The sequence below is a fragment of the Neolamprologus multifasciatus genome, chromosome 22, assembly GCF_963576455.1.
Source record: "Neolamprologus multifasciatus chromosome 22, fNeoMul1.2, whole genome shotgun sequence".
NCBI classification, from domain to species: Eukaryota; Metazoa; Chordata; class Actinopteri; order Cichliformes; family Cichlidae; genus Neolamprologus; species Neolamprologus multifasciatus.
In genome coordinates, this window is record NC_140459.1 from 33,794,934 (window position 1) to 33,813,798 (window position 18,865).

Here is an 18,865-nt window from a genome sequence, read left to right on the forward strand (position 1 = left end):
TTGTTAAGTGAAGTTTGTTTTAATCTAAACTGTGAGCCAAACAAGTTGTCATCAGTGCATACGACTTTCTGTAAGCTGTTTCCCGTACATTTATACAGCGTCACTGAGGACTGATGTGTTTCCACATCACAATTGTTGGTTTAAGCAGTGGCTTCCTTTGGTGTTTTAAAAATGCAGGTAAAATAAGCAGTGAATAGGTTCTGGATAAATAAAGACGAGGAGCCTCCCAGGTTAAAAACGCTGGCTTGCAGGTTTCTGGCAGTGAAAATCGTGACTAAAGAGATTATTTTGGTTGTTGATGTGATTATAGTGAAAGTCTGTGTCTAATGAATGTGTTGATTTAACTGCATGTTTTATGTTCCTCACTGTCTTCATTTACAGCATGCAGTGCCACTATCCACAACCGATGTCGAGATACTTTGCCAAACTGTGCCAAAATGAAACAGAGGGTAAGACACAGACGTCACTACTAATCAGTTTCTGCAAAACCCAAAGAGTCTCTGTGTTTCAGTTTGAACACGTGTTCTTCATCCGTCTGCTCTGGGTGAGGCTGAGCTTGTCAGATCTCATTTTCTTCTTGTTTCCTGAGCACTGGCCGTGTCCAGAGTGTCCTGTTGTATCACTGAGTGGCTGTGTGTGAATGGGTCAGTGTGGCTGAGAGCTCTCGTGCAAAAGAGCTTCAAGCAGTGACTAAGATTAGCTAAATGCTGTTTAATTACTGATCTCACAGACATGTCACAGATTTACAGTTACAGTTACCAAGTAAAACAGTGATGTTATAGTCAAACCAGCAGACGCTGCACTAGTGAATCCAAGCAATGGAAGAGTTTTGTACTTCTTTTGTATTTAAAGGTATCAGATCACTTTTCTTTGGTTAATCAGAAATGATGAATCACAGCCTGTAACAGTTCATCAACAATACGAATTGTGTTTGTCAGACTGAGCTGCTGATGTTTACAGGTAACACTGAAAGTCTGCACTTCAGTATCTGTGCTGAACAGATACTGACTGATCTGAACGTATTTCTATTCTCAATAGTTCCCAATAGTTCCAGCTGTGTTTCCTGCTGTTTGCTGTCTCCCTGTTTGTGTCACAGTCTTTCTGTTCGTGTACTGTTAGTGTTTCTGTAGTTCCAAGCTCAGAGTCATTTCCCAGCGTTACAGTGTTCATGAACAGCCTATTGGATTACAATACCCAGGATGAACCTTCCAGATCCCTCAGGTCATCTGGATCCGGTCTTTTATCAGCTCCCAGAGTCAGAACCAGACACGGAGAAGCTGCATTCAGCTTTTATGCTCCTTATATCTGGAACAAACTCCCAGAAAGCCTCAGATCAGCTGAAACACTCAGTTTATTTAAATCCAGGTTGAAGACTCACCTGTTCTCAGCTGCATTTGAATAAAGCACCAAATCCACACTTTTAAGCTTAAATTTCAAAACTTACATTTTAACTACTGATTTTATCTGTTTTGATTTTATATACTGTTTGTTTGTTTGTTTTAATCAATTTTAAATCATGCTTTTTATTTGTTTTTGTTTCTAATGTCTCTGTAAAGCACTTTGAATCACCTTGTTGTTGAATTGTGCTGTACAAATAAACTTGCCTTACAGTGTCACCAGGGTTTTAATAGTTTTGCAATTTTCATTAGTTTTTATTTTTATTTAGTTTTGACTTCAGATTTTCAATTTTGTATCAGTTTTAATTAGTTTTTACCATTTGTTTGCTACTTTAGTTTAGTTTTTATTTTTTTGAAAATCCTTAGTTTCAGTTTAGTTTTAGTCGTGTTTGCAACAATGAAGTGCAACAAAATCCCAGTTTCATGCTCTTCTGCTCATCCTTGGGTATGTTGCTCTTCCAGCTACCATACTGCACCCTGGACAGGTCGCCAGTCTGTCGCAGGGCTAACACGCAGAGACAGACAGCTCACATTCCCACCTATGGGAATAAATAAATAAATCAATAAATGAGGGCAGATGAACAACTATTGATAGCAGCAACTATAAAAGATATATCTTGGCCCAATGAGACTATTAACTCTTGCAGCTCCGGGTGAAATGCTAAACCTTTTGAAGACTCACACAGTTGTGTAGATATCCCAGTCTCAATGAACATATTCACCAACGCTTCCTCTCGCTTGTGATGTTTTTGCGAACGGACCAACCAGCAGCCATCGGCTCGCTGTTGGAAGCACTGCATTAATGTTTTTGTGGAGTTGTCTCGGGATGCTTCACGCTGCCCGGGGTTAGCTTCTGTTTCTGGGGATGAGGGTTGAGTGTGCTCCCTTACCTTCTCAAGCTAAGCTAGGTTAGCCTTCTTGTGCGAGCTTTTCAAGTGCACTTTAAGGTTTGCGGGACTTTTTTCCCTTTAGAAACGTCCCGCATCATTTGTCTCTTTCCACTACAAGACACTTGCTTTATCTAAAACACAGTCAAATTCAGAGTAATACGAAATTGGACTCTGGCGATTTCTCCTGACTTTTGCTGAAGTGATTCTGCGTGGGACGGAGCAGCGACGCAGACGACTCGACTAACGTACTGCCCCCTGCTGGCACAATGAGACACAGCAAGAAAAAACCTGGAAACTACACTTCATTTTCACCCTTGACTATTGAAAACTAAACACATTTTTGCTATAAATTCAGTTAATTTTAGTTAGTTTTGTGAACACTAATTACAGTTTTAGTTAGTTTTTCTTTTTTTGCAAAGTCTTGTTTTTATTTTTATTTCCGTTAACGAAAATGTTTTTTCACCTCTAGTTTTCATTATTTCGTTAGTTTTCATTAACAATAATAACCTTGAATGTCACTGTCAATAAAAGGTTGTTTTAGTTCTTTTTATTTATTCCTAACAGTTTACTTTTGGGTTCTCAATCAACATTAAATATAATGAATAGTGAATTTATTCTGGTAGCTAAACTGACCTAAAAACTCTCTTTGTTTCGTTTTTTGTGCTCCTGTAATTGTAGTTTTTGTCCTTTCAGCAACAGAAGACGGCCCTGATGAAGAACAATGTTCCACTGCGTGCAAAAAGTAAGAACAATGGAACAAATCTAAGAACTGCATATTCTGTCGTCTTTCCTTCCTCCCTCCTATCTATCTCTTTATCAGTATGTTCCTCCATCATCATTAAAATCCTCTTTTGCTTGCTAACATGTTGGAATATTTTTCCCTTTCTTCTGCCAGTTCTCTTTATAATACAACTATTTTCTCCTCTCAGCTCAAGGAATACGAGAACGTCCAACTTCAGCTATTTACCCCTCTGAAAGCTTCCGACAGTCTCTGCTCAGATCGCGCCGTGGCCGCTCTCACCTGTCCCTGTCCAAGAGTGTCTCCACCAACAACATCGTAGGGTGGGTCATAAACACAGAGCGAATGTTAGTGTTGCTCTGTTGTTTGGTTAAAGTTACCTGAGGTCATCAGTGCACGCTGGTTTGCTGGATTAAAGACAGAAACCAGTCACATCCACTAGTTTGGATTTGGATTGTCGAATGTTCAGTGAACACCAAGAATGCATAAAAAGCAGGACAGGAAATGACCTTTTAAAAACACAGGTTACAGGAGGCACACATGGCCCCCGTGAAGTCGTGCTATTACAAACCCTCCACTCCATGTTTGTTCGAAACCAGAGAGCTCATCCACTGTGTCTGGGATTGACACTGATTTGTTGAGTTTGTGCTGGCAATTTATACGGCTCCACGTTAATATATATACACGAGGAAATTTTCAGTTAACCCTCACAAACTTAGTTGGAAACTGTCAGTTTCAGTATGTCTGTCAATCAAAACACCAACATTCCCAACTCGCAGCCAGTGAAATCTCTCTGCATTAAACACCACTGTTCAAGGTGCCTCTTATTATTTTAACATTTAGCTCTGTTTGGTTCTCCAGTTTGTTTGCCGCTACATTTATTTCATGCACAATAGTTAGACACCAATCATACCTGCATGCATGTGTGTGCTGCAGGTCGCTGAATGACGATGCTCCCCTGGGACTACGCAGAATCCTCTCCCAGTCGACAGACTCCCTCAGCTTCAGAAACAGAACGATGTCGATGGAGTCGCTCAATGATGACGGTATCGCAAACATCCAAGACAGCTCCATGTGTTCACAGTCAGTTAATTATACATGTATGTTATATACTCACAAGTCTGCAGGCCAAAGACTGGTCATTCTTCCAGCAACATCATAATGAACTGGACTGTAGCAGAAAACAAACCAGAACACTTCATGAAGATCAGAACAATGGCTGATGTGGTAAATCGAAAGGGTAATGGGTAATACATGAAAAAAAAAATTGATTGAACCAGAGTGCTGCAAATAATATGTGGCATAAATAACAAATAAATGAAAATGGAAACGTTGTCAGTGAAACACACACTCACATGTTACTTTGTGAGACAAATTTTAGCCTGGCCATTTTCAGACTGGCACACAGTGAGGTCTCCTGCTGCTTCAAGCTTTGGTGAGCTGCATGTTCAGGGAGGATGTTGGTTGTAATGTTCTTCTTAGACCTCTGCTGTCAACAGGCCATTTCCACCCAGAGAACTAAAGCTGCTGATTAGATATGTGCATAAATGAGCAGTTGAACAGGTGTACCTGGAGAATGTAGGTATTTAAAAAAGAAATTCCTTGTGACTATTTTCCACATAGAAAGTAAGGGCTGAATGCAAGACTGCAAAGTTCCAATAATCGGTCTGATAGTTCATGGATTAATAAACTGTCCAAGCCTGCACACCTTCTTATTGTAATATTGTAACAAATGAATGCATGTTACCAGAATTTAAGGAAGCTTATCAATATGAATGCATGTTTGGTGCTTAACTTTAATAGATAACTGCTTAACTACTAGTAGTTGGGGGCGGCTGCAGCTCAGGAGGTGGAGCAGGTGTCCACTAACTGGAAGGTTGGTGGTTTGATGGGCCAAATATCCTTGGGCAGGATACTGATCCCAAGTTGCATCAATCAGAGTATGAATGTGTGTGAATGCTAGACAGGAAGCACTGTCATATAAAAAAATAAGTGCTTGTATAAATGGCTGAATGACCCTGGTTGTATAAAGCGCTTTGAGTGCTCGGGTAGAGTGGAAAGTGCCATATGAGAACCAGTCCAGTAACCGTTTAGTGCATGCTGTGATTGGTAATAAGATCCTCATAAACATTCTTCCTGTAGTGGAAAACAACTGTACAGCAGTAGAAGTGAAACGTGACACATTTCATGAAGAGGTCATTAAATCTTCAAACCTTCAGAGTCCAGGAGAAAGCTCAAGTCGTCTGCTCAAACTTTTGTCTTCAGTCTACAATAATCTCTCATATAATAATAGTAAAATAAACAATAATCTGTGAGTTTTCATACTGCTCTTCTTTTCCTCTTTAGGAGAACTGTACTACGCTTCAGTCCTGGAGGAGATCGAGCTCGAGGGCCAGGACTTTAAGGCTGACTCGTGGAGCATGGCTGTGGATACCAGTTACTTACAGACACATCGCAAAAATGTTATCAAGAGGCAGGATGTCATCTACGGTGACCAAAACATGATCTGTTTTTCATCATTTCTGCCTTATATGCAGACGTTCAGTCTAATGCTAAACTTTCTACATGTGTTTGCATATGGACACACATAGAAAACAAACCAGCATGTCACCGTTTAGAAATATGCAATGGTCATTTAAAAATGTCGTATGCATCTCATCTCACCTTGTTATACGTGTGTGTCTCTTAGAGCTGATCCACACAGAGCTGCACCACATGCAGACACTGCAGATCATGGAGAGGGTGTTTCGACAGGGCATGCTGGAGGAGCTTCAGTTAGAGCCCAGCACCGTGCATGCCATGTTTCCCTGCCTGGACCAGCTCATCAAGATACATTCCCAGTTTCTGGCACAACTTCTCCTGCGGCGCAAGAACAGCCTGCAACCTGGATCCAACCACAATTACACCCTTCATCAGCTGGGGGATATTCTAGTAGAGCAGGTTTGTGATTCTGCTGACTTCCTCTTACTGACTCACATTCACAATGACGTGACTTGTTTGTGTTCTTCTGCCAGTTCTCAGGCCAGGCTGCAGATGACATGCAGAAGACTTATGCTGAGTTCTGTAGCCGACACTTAAAGGCTGTCAAATTATACAAGGAGCTGCTCGCTAAAGACAAGAAGTTCCAGTTCTTCATACGGGTAAGAGACACATGCATGGACATATGTATATGTTAACAACCGTACCGACCTACCAAGACTTGTTCCAATTATACTTCCCAAATATTATTTCACCTTCCTCCGTCTCTTCCTCATTTTGTTGTTGTGACTGCTGGCCTTCCTGCTGCACTTCTCCACAGCTGTTTCCAGCATCAGCAGCCTCATGTGACCGCGAGGGCTTGTTACCAGTTGTTGTTGGTTAAATAACTGGTTTACTTGGCACCTACAATGTTTCATACTAAAGGCATTTTAATTTTACTAAGAGACCTTCAATAAGAAGATCTGTATGAAAGAGCAAAACTCAGGAGTGCATCGACTAAAGATGTTGATCATGTCGGAGGAGAGCTAAAGGGTTTGAATGAGCATGTCTGAAAGACATAAGGAACCAGATGTGGCTGCTATAATTGGTTAACAAAGGGCAAAAATGCTGTTTAAGAACAAGAGGAGACGTTCAAGAAAAAGAAAACGCAGCTTCAATTGAAGAGTGGAGGAAATGCTTCATCGGTGCCTAAGATAAATTCACTGCCCCCTAAAACTAAGAGAACACTTGGAAAACACATCAGATCTTAATGGGGAAAACATTCATGCTGATACTGGTACAGATGGTAATGAGTTAGGAATGAAAGGATGCCTCATTGTTTGATGACGGCTGAATTTAAAGAATGGGGCTCTTCCATTTTACTAACGGTACTCAGGAGTTTGCATGACTGACAATGTTGGGACATGTTCCTAATGAGACTGCAGATGGTGACCTGGGGTATCTACTTTTACATCTGCCTGCATATTTGACCCAGATAAAGCGCACCAGGAGCAACCCAGTTACCCACTGCACCAGTGCAGGGTACAGTGGGGCAGAGGAATTCCCACTCTTAATGACGGTCAGGATGGCGTTGCTCAGCCTGTAGAGGCCTGTGTGCGAATTCTTTCCCCCCCATTGATATCTGATGTTTTTTCCAAGTGTTCTGTTCATTTTATCAGGCAGTGCATTTATCTTAGGTACTGATGAAGCACAGACATGCCACCCAGACCATCACTGGCCCACCACTAAACTTGTCCGGGCAGCAGAGTGTTCCCCACGACTTCTCCGGGTCCTCTTACGTATGTCACGTGGGTTCAGTGTGAACCTGCACTTATGTGTGGACAGCACAGGATACCAGGGTGGACCTGCCAATTCTGCTATTCTGTGACAAATGCCAATCATGCACTCACACATACAGTGTTGATACAATGTTGATACTGTGTTGATACAATGTGGATACAGTGTTGATACTGTGTTGATACAATGTTGATACAGTGTTGATACTGTATTGATACAATGTTGATACAGTGTTGATACAGTGTTGATACAATGTTGATACTGTGTTGATACAGTGTTGATACTGTGTTGATACAATGTTGATACAGTGTTGATACTGTGTTGATACAGTGTTGATACTGTGTTGATACAATGTTGATACAGTGTTGATACAGTGTTGATACAATGTTGATACTGTGTTGATACAATGTTGATACAGTGTTGATACAGTGTTGATACAATGTTGATACAGTGTTGATACAGTGTTGATACAATGTTGATACTGTGTTGATACAGTGTTGATACAGTGTTGATACAATGTTGATACAGTGTTGATACAGTGTTGATACAATGTTGATACAATGTTGATACTGTGTTGATACAGTGTTGATACAATGTTGATACTGTGTTGATACAGTGTTGATACAATGTTGATACTGTGTTGATACAGTGTTGATACTGTGTTGATACAATGTTGATACAGTGTTGATACAATGTTGATACTGTGTTGATACAGTGTTGATACAGTGTTGATACTGTGTTGATACAGTGTTGATACAGTGTTGATACAATGTTGATACTGTGTTGATACTGTGTTCATACTTTCTTGATACAATGTTGATACTGTGTTGATACAATGTTGATACTGTGTTGATACAGTGTTGATACTGTGTTGATACAATGTTGATACAGTGTTGATACAATGTTGATACTGTGTTGATACAGTGTTGATACAATGTTGATACAATGTTGATACTGTGTTGATACAATGTTGATACAGTGTTGATACAGTTAGCACAGGGCTAACTAGACATTGTCGCGCCCTCAGGCCACTCTCACGGAAGCTGGTTGAAACCATGACTTCGTGGAGAAAAGTCATACCTTTGACTTCAGCTCTGCTGAGTGTTTGATTCGAACTGATTGCTTTTAAATATTGATGAAAAATTAAAGCTTCCTTTCTGTCTCCTAGCAGCAGGTGAGTCGAGGACCCTTGCTACGTTGCCATGGTGTTCAAGAGTGCATCTTATTGGTGACTCAGCGGATGTTCAAGTATCCTGCACTTATTCAGCGCATTCTGGACAACACAACAGGTGAGTCATGCCAGTCATCTGCCTCCTTCTTTTCTCAGATCTACAATGTCACTACAAAATTAAAAAATGCTGGTTTTCACATTTAACTAACACAACACAACTAACACACTTATGGTTCCACACAACGAAGCAAAACCAGGCTTCATGGGAACCTTTTCCTCTTCTCCATTTTTCTGTTATTTACTGTAAACTTAACCCTTTAACACCCAGGGTAATATATTTGGAACGTGAAGCTTTTGTGAGTTGGATTTAGTAAATTAAAACTCATATATGCAAATTCATCTTTCTTTCTTTTGAAAAAATGTCAGAAGATGAAATTCAAACTTCACAGTTTTACTGAAATTAGAGATGAATCTGATGATTGTATCTATTTTATCCAGATGATGAAGAAGAAGCTTCCTCTGTGGCCCAGGCTCTGCTGATGATCAGAGAACTGCTTAGTTCAATAGACCAACAGGTACTGAAGTGTTCGCTCCCTGTGCAATAATGTGTGCGTCATTCATTCTCTTCATATTCAAATATCAGCAAACTCACAAAGAATTTGGTCTTTTCTAAATCTTACAGTCAGACATCAAGTACAAGTCAGCGCAAACACTCATTCTTCCTAAATAACACTTAGATGACACTCTAGCTAGTTTTTAGCTTGTGCTAACAACCCAGCATTCATTTGCTTTCCTACCTCAGCTGTAGGGTGGACGACTTGTTTCACTAACCAGAGAGAGGATTTGTAGCATTTACAGGACAAACAATTCCCTGCTCTGTTCGACAGGTTCTAAACTTCCACACAAGTGCTTTTAGCTCATACTCGAGATCTTTGTTTATTTCTAAGACTGATTTACTTTTGTTTTTATCTACTGAAAATCTCATTGTATTTTCTCTTACTACACTGTCATACACTCATAATATGTAGTATTTATTAGTTTCAATAGAATAACATTTAGTAATAAGACCTTAGTTCTACTATTGTTACTATTACTATTCCTCTACTTTTACTAAAAAATCTCAGCTTCATTTGTAAACACTGAGCTCAAAGCACACCACTAAAAACAGACGATGCATGAGAATGAATAATATTACATTAAACACTAACATGGTTACTCAGGGTTATCTTTAGCAGGCACTGCCACACATGAGCTTCCTATCTCAGATGTTTCAGTGTGTTGTGAGGAAAATTATGATTTTAAAATAAGTCCTGTTTGTGTATTGAACATCTCAGTTTCTCTCTGATGTCCTCATTTCTAACTTTGTCCATCCTGGTAACTCCAAATGAACCCTGACCATCCAGCACCTCCGGCTCCACCTCCTGTCAAACCATAGATAGCAGCAGGTCTCGCTACCATTCTGTAGACCTTCCTGTTCGTGTTGACTCCTGTCGTTCTGTCACAAATCCCCCACCACACTCATCTCAGCCTGCCTGTGCTCTCGTCTTCATTCTAGTACACTGTCCATCCCCTGAGATGGTTCACCCTTGGTGCTTAAACCCATCTACCATCTTTAATCTTTGTATGTTCATCTTTCTGCCTGACTCCCTCTAATTCACACACATTTATTTTGTCTAAGTGATGTTCAGAGCACACCTCCACCTCCATCACCGTTTCAAAATGGATCTTACAAATCTCCTTGTAACATCTATTTTAGCCGACTCAGATTAGCTCGCTGGTTCATTCAGATGTTAATTTAATAATTATTAATAATAATAATTTGAAAGATTTGGTTGAAATGATGACTTCTGAGATGTTAAGATTAAAAATATGGTTTGATGTAAATAAATTATCTTTGAATCTGACAAAAACGAAATTCATGATATTTGGCAGTTGTGTAAAAGAGGAAGAAGTCATTATGACCATTGATGGAGAATTGATTGATAGAGTTACTGAATTTCGTTTTTTGGGTGTGTAGATGAAACTTTGACGTGGAAATGACACATTGAGTATATTAGAAAGAAGATGGTTAAAAATTTTGGGAAATGTAAGAGATTTATTAACTATAAAACAATGCGCATTTTATATTTTTCATTGTTTTTCTCATATTTTAGTTACTGTATTGAAGTCTGGGGGAATACATATGAGAATACTATAAAACCTCTAAACTTATTACAGAAGAAAGTGATACGAAAGATTCATAATGTTAAATATAGAGAACATACAAATAAATTATTTATAAAATTGAAATTATTAAAATTAGGAGATTTAGTGAAATTACGGACACTATTAATTATGTTTAAGGCTAAAAATAATATTTTGCCCTTTAAGTTACAAAGAGTATTTTTATTGTGCTCAGGGGGAGAAGACAGCAGAAGGAAATTTTATTTTAAGCATCAGTTAGTGTAGCATCCAGTCGAACTGATGGTTGTTGAATGACCTTTATTATTCCTTGCCATGTATCAGACAACGAACCAACGTAAGAGCTAGACAAACAAATAAAACAATTACCATGTTATTTATATCCCAGATAGCAAGGAAACATTGAAACAACGTTGAGTCAATATCAGGCGACATCATTGAATCAACGTTGAAGTGTGACGTTGACCTAACGTCACTCTTGCACCCTTTTTTAATGTTGAAACAACGTCAGGTTTTGATGTTGAATCAATGTTGAAACCTGACATTGATTCAATGTCAGATTCTGATATTGAAACACTGTTGAGCTATGGTGTTGATTTTCCACCTCTTTCGCACAGTTGCTTTTTATTAAAACAGTTAAATCATGACTGGAAAGCTACCTTTCTTTATAGGTATTTTAACCAATACTAAACTACTGCATGTTTCCATCAATACTTAAACCACCTAAACACATAATTGTACTTATTCCTCAAATTGGACACCCTTTATAAAAACAACAACAACAAATGTCTCACAATGTATCATGTCAATATTAATATCCTAAAATAAGAAAGCATCGCATGTGATGTAACAGAGAAAAAAAATAAACAAAAAAAGGTCAATAGGCATGTTTCGTTTGCTAAATACTTTATTAAAAGACAGTTTCCTATTTACATTTATATGTTTCACAGAAGTTTGTAATTTTTTACTCTGGGATGGGGATGCATGATGTGCGTCCTGCACCACCCATACCCATACGATCTGGGGCGTATCGGAGCCATTTCTGCACTGCTTGTGCAAAGACAAACTCGGACATAGAGTTTGCCCCTAACTGCTGCGTCAGGCCATCTAGGAAAAAAATACACACACACAAACAAAAAAAGTGAATTAGAGCACACGAATAAGCTCTTGTTAACTGTCTTCAGCGGGGAGAAAGTATGTAAACTCCTAGGCTGATAAACATGAAAGTCACCAGGCATAAATCTGCAAACTGCCGCATTTGATTCCCAAAGAGCTATGAGCGGAAAAAGTGATAAGTCTTAGCATGGTGTGCCGTGTATCCTTTAAAACAAAATAAACATGGGGTCCTCGGGCTGTACAACTACAACCCGAGGACTAAACAAGACCAAAGACTCCATCTCCAGATTAACCGGACATGAAAGTCTTGTTATTAAGAAAGACAAAGTAATATAGCAAAAAAACTGTAAAACTTACCACCATATATGCATTTGCAGAGCGCTGTATCTTTAAATGACATTTTTTGCTTTGTCTGGTCCTTGGTTTTTTTCCCTGCCCAGTTGAGTACCGAGGCCAGCTCGTTTGTAATGGCATAAGCCATTACACGGCGGACTCGCACCTCCAGTGTGGTCCCTCCAATCAAGGCAAAGTGTCTCACCTATAGACACATTTTAAGAGATGGAATTAGCGTGTCTCATGTCTTAAATGTGTATGCAAGTGCTTGTGTGTTTAATCAACAGGCCGTTATGTATTTAAATCACATCTGACAGCTATTACACTTTATAGTTACAAAGTGTACATAACCTTTATATACTTACCATTGCCTTATTTGCCTCTTGTGATTGAAGAGCTGCCTCTGCATTGTTTAGCTCCTCAATGTTGTGCAAGGGCAAATCCAGAGGCAGTACCCCAGCATCTACCGATTCATTGCAGCAGGGATGGCGGATGGCTCTGACCTCCTCACGGAGTTCGTTAACAGCTGTCGTCAGGTCTGACAGCATAGCTAATATCTTTTGTGAGGTCGCATCTGTTTAAAAAAACAATTCCAGAAAGATTAATGGCTTAAGCAGTGAGAGGCGAAAAACGAATAAATAAATAATAAAACGCAGTTTACATGTGGACAAAAGGTGCAAACGCAAGGTAGGTGAGCGTGCATCGTAAAGTTAGGTGAGCGTGCTACGTAAAGTTAGGTGAGCGTGCTACGTAAAGTTAGGTGAGCGTGCAACGTAAAGTTAGGTGAGCGTGCAACGTAAAGTTTGAATTGAGTGCGAATCGAAGCGGGTGCTCTCCAATCATTAAAAGTAACAAAGTCATTGAACACATTTATACAGTTAACTTTACATTTATCAATCATATATCACAGATTTACAATTTTTTGTAGTACTATGCTAAAAAGCAACTACAGAGCGAAAGTCTGGGTCAAGCGCCGAGGCGACGGCAAGAACAAAGGAACCCTCGAAGCGTTAAAGCTAGCTTTGTAAGGGAATATAACGGAAAAGTATGAAACGAAAATGTTTTCTTTGTTGACTTTGTTCGCAGTGCAATTTATTTGTTGCCGGATTGTAATGAAAGTAGACACAATTAAGGGCTCCCACATTTTGTCCGAAACTTTACATTAACAAGTTTGTTTGTTTTTTACTGTTATTCAAATGCAACCGTGGAAATAACGAATAGAACAAAAGTCATTCATTCTTACCTTATACTAATCGTGGTGCAGGCCAGTGCAGTGCATGAACTGATGCCTTCTCCGGTCAATTCCGCTGAGAGTAAATCTAATGTCCCGCTCTACTGTACAAGACAATGGTTACCTGAAGGGATGTACCACTGTGAGAGGGGGGGCTATGGAATAGTCCAAGTGGTAGCAGCTTTAATTTTCCGCTCAACCATAAATCAATGGTTTTTCAACGTGATTGTTGTCACCTTGTCAACTATAAATAGATCAACAATCAACGATGACAGAACAACAGTGAATCAATGTTATTTCAATGTCAGTGTGAGGTTTCATCAGTATTTCAATGTTGTTTCAACATTGGTTTTGTGTTGACATTTCAAGCCTGACGATTCTGATGGTTCAGATGTAAAATCAACATCTGTTCAATGTCTCCCTGCTATCTGGGATAACACCATTTTAACCGCTCATTACGCTGGTCTAACCGTTTTCTATTAACTATATAATACATATTATGCATTTCAGATTGCTCAACTTAAATCATGTACATTACAAACCTCGTTCCCCTGTCGACTGTAGCTAGAACCATTCGTTTTTGTACAATTTAACCATGTTTTTCTCTCCCTTTTCTCCGTTAGCATTAGTTTACCGTTTTCTTCCGTCTTTTTTGTACATCACGTTGGTTACCGTTACACCGTTCACTTCCGGTCACACAGGAAGTCACCAAAATAAAAGCACAAACGTTATATTACGCGAATATGAGCTAGCTTTACATATACGCCGTTACAGTTAGCTAGGACTACACAAAGATTAATGAGTCCAGCGGTTAGGGGTATACGACTGTGGAACTCACTTCATTATAATTTAAAGAATTGTATAAATTTACATAGTTTTAAAAAGTGTTACATGCTTAAAACGATAACTCAATATGAAGAATGTGAATGAAATGAAATGAAATAATTAATCAAACTGAAAATGTAAGATTGAATTTCCTGTCGGCAGATGGACGATCTGGAGAAAACACAGCGGCTTCAGGAAATCCATGCCAAGCTTGACCCAAGGGCTGAGGCCGTAGTACGGGATGGAGGAATATTTAAAGCTGGAGAGCTACTCCGAAGGAGACTTATCCGTGAAGGGACCCTTTTCTGGAAAACTCCAGGATCACGGCTCAAAGGTACACAACAATTGGGTGATTAATATTTAATAAAATAGACATAATACAACAGGTGGACACTGACTGTTGTCCTATTACTAGCTGTCTTAGTTCTTTATAGCATAGATTCAACGAGGTGGTGAAAAGACTCCTCAGAGATTTTGGTTCATATTGACAAAATACCATCAAGTCAAAACTGAACATTTAAATCAGCCTCAGTTGACCTTTACAGCAGGGGTGACCAAGTCCAGGCCTCGAGGGCCGGTGTCCTGCAGGGTTTCACCCTGGGTCAACACGCCTGAATCACATGATTAGTTCATTACCAGGCCTCTGGAGAACTTCAGGACATGTTGAGGAGGTCATTTCAATCAGCTGTGATGGATCAAGGACACATCTAAACCTGCAGGACACCGGCCCTCGAGGCCTGGAGTTGGACACCCCGATGTACAGACTGTATATATAAAACACACGTTATACGTTGGCTTATGTAATTATTCTGTCATTAACAATAAACAACATTAAAATACACCTTAAAAACCATGAATCTCAATTATGAAACAAATTCTCAATTTAAAAAATGACAAATAGAATGAAATAAAAACAATAATAACAGTAAGTACGACTCTGCACAACTAGAATTAAAGGCAAGAATAAATGCAGACAGACCGACAAGAGACAGAGGACAGCACAGAGCATAAACACACACAAGGTAACGAGGGAAATGCACAACAGGAGGGAGACATGAGGACAGGGAGGAAAACAATACACTGACATAGGACACGGAGTTTCAAAGTAAAACAGGAAACGCAAGAAACACACACAACGAAACTGACCTAACACTGAGACATAGAGACATGACTGACCGAGGAGACAGAGGGAACACGGAGCACAGGAACAGAAGCCAAGATACTAGAAATGAGCTCAAAGCCCGACCAGGACTGTGACATTAACAAAGTAGTTATGTTCATGTCAGTTCCCTGAGGCATGGATCCACCGGATGTGTTTGCCCAGAATAAGAGACTTATGTTGTTAACTTGTATCTTACTGATTAATTTTCATTTTTAATTAAGAAATCAGCTCTGATCAATATAGTGTAAGAGCGACTGGAGTTTGTAAAGTACAGCAGTGAAAGTGTTCTATATTACAACATGTTATATAAAAGAGGTATGTGTATTATAGCTGCAGAACTTTCTCAGGTATTATTCTGCGGTCATCACATTTAACTGAATTTTTTGTTGTTGTTTATGCTCATAAAATATTTTCTTTAACAAACAATGTCAGACATGGTCATATTCAATTGTTGGTTGTCCGAGTGGTGTGGGTGATTTTAACACCCATGGAGAAAATGCCTTAACACGACATATAAGAGATAACATATTACTCCCATACTGGCTTCTCATGATTGGCTCGCTGTTAAATCCAAATGTAAAATCCTTTCAATCACAAACAAGCAAACAAACATCTTAATAACTTTATAATACCATATCAGCCCATTACAGCACAGCCCAAACTTTCCTTTTTGCTAAAGCATATAGTTAGATCTGGATCAGGTGACACTGAATCCTCCCTTAGTTATGCTGCAATAGATGTAGCAGTAGACGTGCATCCCATGATGCACTGGGTGTTTCTTCTTTACGCACCTTTTTTTGTTTTGTTTTATTTTTCATTTTACATTTACTCTGGATTAACCATTCTTTGTTTTATTATGAATATTCTACTATTATTAATTATAATTTAAATATTATTATATTAATGATAAATAATGTCCTGTCTCTGTCCTCTGACCCCAACTGGTTAGAGCAGATGGCCCCGCCCCTCCCTGAGCCTGGTTCTGCTGGAGGTTTCTTCCTGTTAAAAGCACCAAAGGGCTCATAGGAGATCCAATGATTTCGGTTTTCTCTGTTTTCTCTGTATTACTGTCCCTATCTTGCAATATTAATCTCTCAGTGCCTTAAGGCAACTGCTGTTGTGATTTGGAGCTGTAGAAGTAAAATTCAAGTTTTAGAAAGGGGCTGTGTTGTTGTTGCCAAGTTTGGAAAGTCTGGGATTGAACCTGCTGGGTGGTGGCGTCTTTCTCTATGGTTGCCTGCACTGGTTTCCTACAGGTCCTCTGTCTGTCTTCCACACTTCGGCATTTAAACCCAGAACCATCCTGCATCGCATTAAGTAAAGATTTTGACACTAAAGGGTGATTCTAGTCTAAAGAAATGTTTATGTGTGTGTTTGTGTAGATATACAGGTCTTACTGATGTCTGACATCCTGGTGTTTCTGCAGGAGAAGGACCAGAGGTGCATCTTTCCATCTATGGTAAGAAAATATTTGCACACATGTTAAAAACACACAAAAAACTAACCAAAAAACCCCCAAAGCTAAAACTAATTACACAAATGCATAATTTTTGGAAAGACATTTTTAAACATTGTAACCCTTTTGTTTTGAAAATGATTCAAAACACTAAATAAATATGAATAAATAAGTAAATACTGCTTACACACAGACAGCGATGAAGCAGGTGACAGAGAGCGAATGCAGCAAGAAAGAGAAAGTACAATGACCATCACTGCTAACCAAATAGCTGCGGCATGCTAAGCATGCTAACAGAAATGCACAGAATCTGCATCCTTAGGTGTGTCCTGGCTGTTTTACCTGTTCGAGGTGTGTGTGTGTGTGTGTGTGTGTGTGTGTGTGTGTGTGTGTGTGTGTGTGTGTGTGTGTGTGTGTGTAAGCCTTCATGTAACTGACCTAAGTCGTTTATTTAAAATGGAAAATAAAAAGATAAACGAGGGTGAAAAACAAACACAGTTACAATAAGTTTTTCTCTTTATTTCACTAAAACGATCCACGTTGTACGTTTTAGGACAAGCCTCCAGTTCTGTCCCTTCAGAACCTGATAGTAAGGGACATAGCCAATCAGGAACGAGGCATGTATCTGATTAGTGACTCCACCCCTCCTGAGATGTACGAGTTTTATGCTGCCTCCAAGGATGACAAGAACATCTGGATACGCCATGTGCAGCACGCTGTCAGCAAGTGGGTAAATGCACACACAACACATGCTAAAGCTCTCCATCGGTTTGTAGTCTACAAACTGAGGTTTATTACATCTTGGGTCTTATTTCTACATTTGGGAAAATAAAAGAAAAATGTAATTACCCAGAGACAATTATGGACTCTGTACATCCCACAGAACACAAAAACATTTATTTGCATTTGCAGAGCAGAATAAATGTGGCATGTTTCTCATAGAGCCTGTACTTTCCTCCTAATTTATGAGGTCAGCATACTGGTTCCTATAATAATAACAATAATAACAATAATAACAATAATAATAATAATAACGATAATAATAATAATAATAATAACGATAACAATAATAATAATAACGATAATAATAATAATAATAATAATAACGATAATAATAACAATAATAATAATAATAATAATAACAATAATAATAATAACGATAATAATAATAATAATAACGATAATAATAATAACAATAATAATAATAATAATAATAACGATAATAATAATAATAATGATAACGATAACGATAACGATAATAATAACAATGATAACGATAACGTTAATAATAATAATAATAATAACGATAATAATAATAATAACGATAATAATAATAATAATAATAATAATAACAATAATAATAATAATAACGATAATGATAATAATAATAACGATAATAATAATAATAATAATAATAATAACGATAATAATAATAATAATAATGATAACAATAATAATAACGATAATAATAATAATAATAACGATAATAATAATAATACTAACTCCCAGATGGCTGAGCTCCTCACCCCAGAGGCCAGACACTCTTCAGGAGAAGCTCATTTCTGTTTGTACACGTTTTTTGGTCACTACCCAGAGCTTGTAACCATAGGTGAGGGCAGGGTAATACAGTCGAGTTACCAAAATGAGACCCAAGTTGTGATAAACTGTTTAATTATTGAGGTATAAATGTCTACTAATTAGTTTATGAACAAAACCCGACAAATCTAAAAGGTTCGTGTCTGTTATGTGACTGATAAGACGATATGTGTGGTCTGGATTTGTGTGTTCAGGTGTCCATCGAGAGAGGAGTTTCCCCTGATAGAGTCGGAACACAAGGCTCATCTGAGGAGGCTCAAAGGTCAGGAGAACATACAGACTAATTGAATTTCAAATACCTGAACCAGAAAAAGACGACATGGTAGCTTAGTCTTACTGGTGGCTACGTGTTCTCTACCACTTAAACCAAAACGATGAATACTCAGGTTTTCTGTCACCCTTTGGTCCTAAATAGTTATTTAAAGGTTTCCATACTTTTACCAAACACAGAGGTTCCCCTGGACCGAACAACACTGTGATCTCCAAAGGCCCTGTCAGAGTATCAAACATACCA

At 38.6% G+C, this 18,865-nt stretch overlaps 2 protein-coding genes and 1 long non-coding RNA gene across 6 annotated transcripts in view; 2 read left to right on the plus strand and 1 right to left on the minus strand.

The window, feature by feature from the left end:
• Positions 1-18,865, plus strand: part of arhgef2a (Rho guanine nucleotide exchange factor (GEF) 2a) — a 36,126-nt gene that overhangs the window by 5,911 nt on the left and 11,350 nt on the right. For 3 of the 4 annotated variants that reach the window (XR_014871818.1, XM_085147791.1, XM_085147790.1), the window contains exons 3-15: positions 382-449; positions 2,981-3,029; positions 3,217-3,349; positions 3,963-4,072; positions 5,373-5,516; positions 5,716-5,966; positions 6,041-6,166; positions 8,449-8,569; positions 8,950-9,026; positions 14,300-14,471; positions 16,682-16,758; positions 17,309-17,481; positions 18,546-18,613. Coding sequence is in view for 2 of the 4 variants with exons in the window: in XM_085147791.1 (XP_085003917.1) it covers positions 382-449; positions 2,981-3,029; positions 3,217-3,349; positions 3,963-4,072; positions 5,373-5,516; positions 5,716-5,966; positions 6,041-6,166; positions 8,449-8,569; positions 8,950-9,026; positions 14,300-14,471; positions 16,682-16,758; positions 17,309-17,481; positions 18,546-18,613 (1,569 nt within the window). In the remaining 2 variants the exon portion in view is untranslated. The remainder of the gene's footprint in view (positions 1-381; positions 450-2,980; positions 3,030-3,216; positions 3,350-3,962; positions 4,073-5,372; positions 5,517-5,715; positions 5,967-6,040; positions 6,167-8,448; positions 8,570-8,949; positions 9,027-14,299; positions 14,472-16,681; positions 16,759-17,308; positions 17,482-18,545; positions 18,614-18,865) is intronic. The other variant, XR_014871819.1, reaches the window with a different exon arrangement.
• LOC146493857 (uncharacterized) lies at positions 11,477-12,723 on the minus strand. Its single transcript, XM_085147812.1, has 3 exons — positions 12,447-12,723; positions 12,106-12,286; positions 11,477-11,739 (listed from the first exon to the last, which is right to left on the minus strand). The coding sequence occupies exons 1-3, from the start codon at positions 12,627-12,629 to the stop codon at positions 11,597-11,599; spliced, it is 507 nt and encodes a 168-aa protein (XP_085003938.1). The 5' UTR covers positions 12,630-12,723; the 3' UTR covers positions 11,477-11,596.
• Positions 12,744-13,066, plus strand: LOC146493858 (uncharacterized). Its single transcript, XR_014871822.1, has 2 exons — positions 12,744-12,795; positions 12,842-13,066. It is a non-coding gene; the product is annotated as an uncharacterized LOC146493858 (long non-coding RNA).

Coding starts and splice junctions, on each gene's coding strand:
- LOC146493857 (XM_085147812.1), bottom strand. CDS start 12,629: ATGCTGTCAGACCTGACGACAGCTGTTAACGAACTCCGTGAGGAGGTC. Junction 12,287..12,446: donor AAGAGGCAAATAAGGCAATG/GTAAGTATATAA, acceptor ATGTGTCTATAG/GTGAGACACTTTGCCTTGAT. Junction 11,740..12,105: donor CTGCAAATGCATATATGGTG/GTAAGTTTTACA, acceptor TTTTTTTCCTAG/ATGGCCTGACGCAGCAGTTA.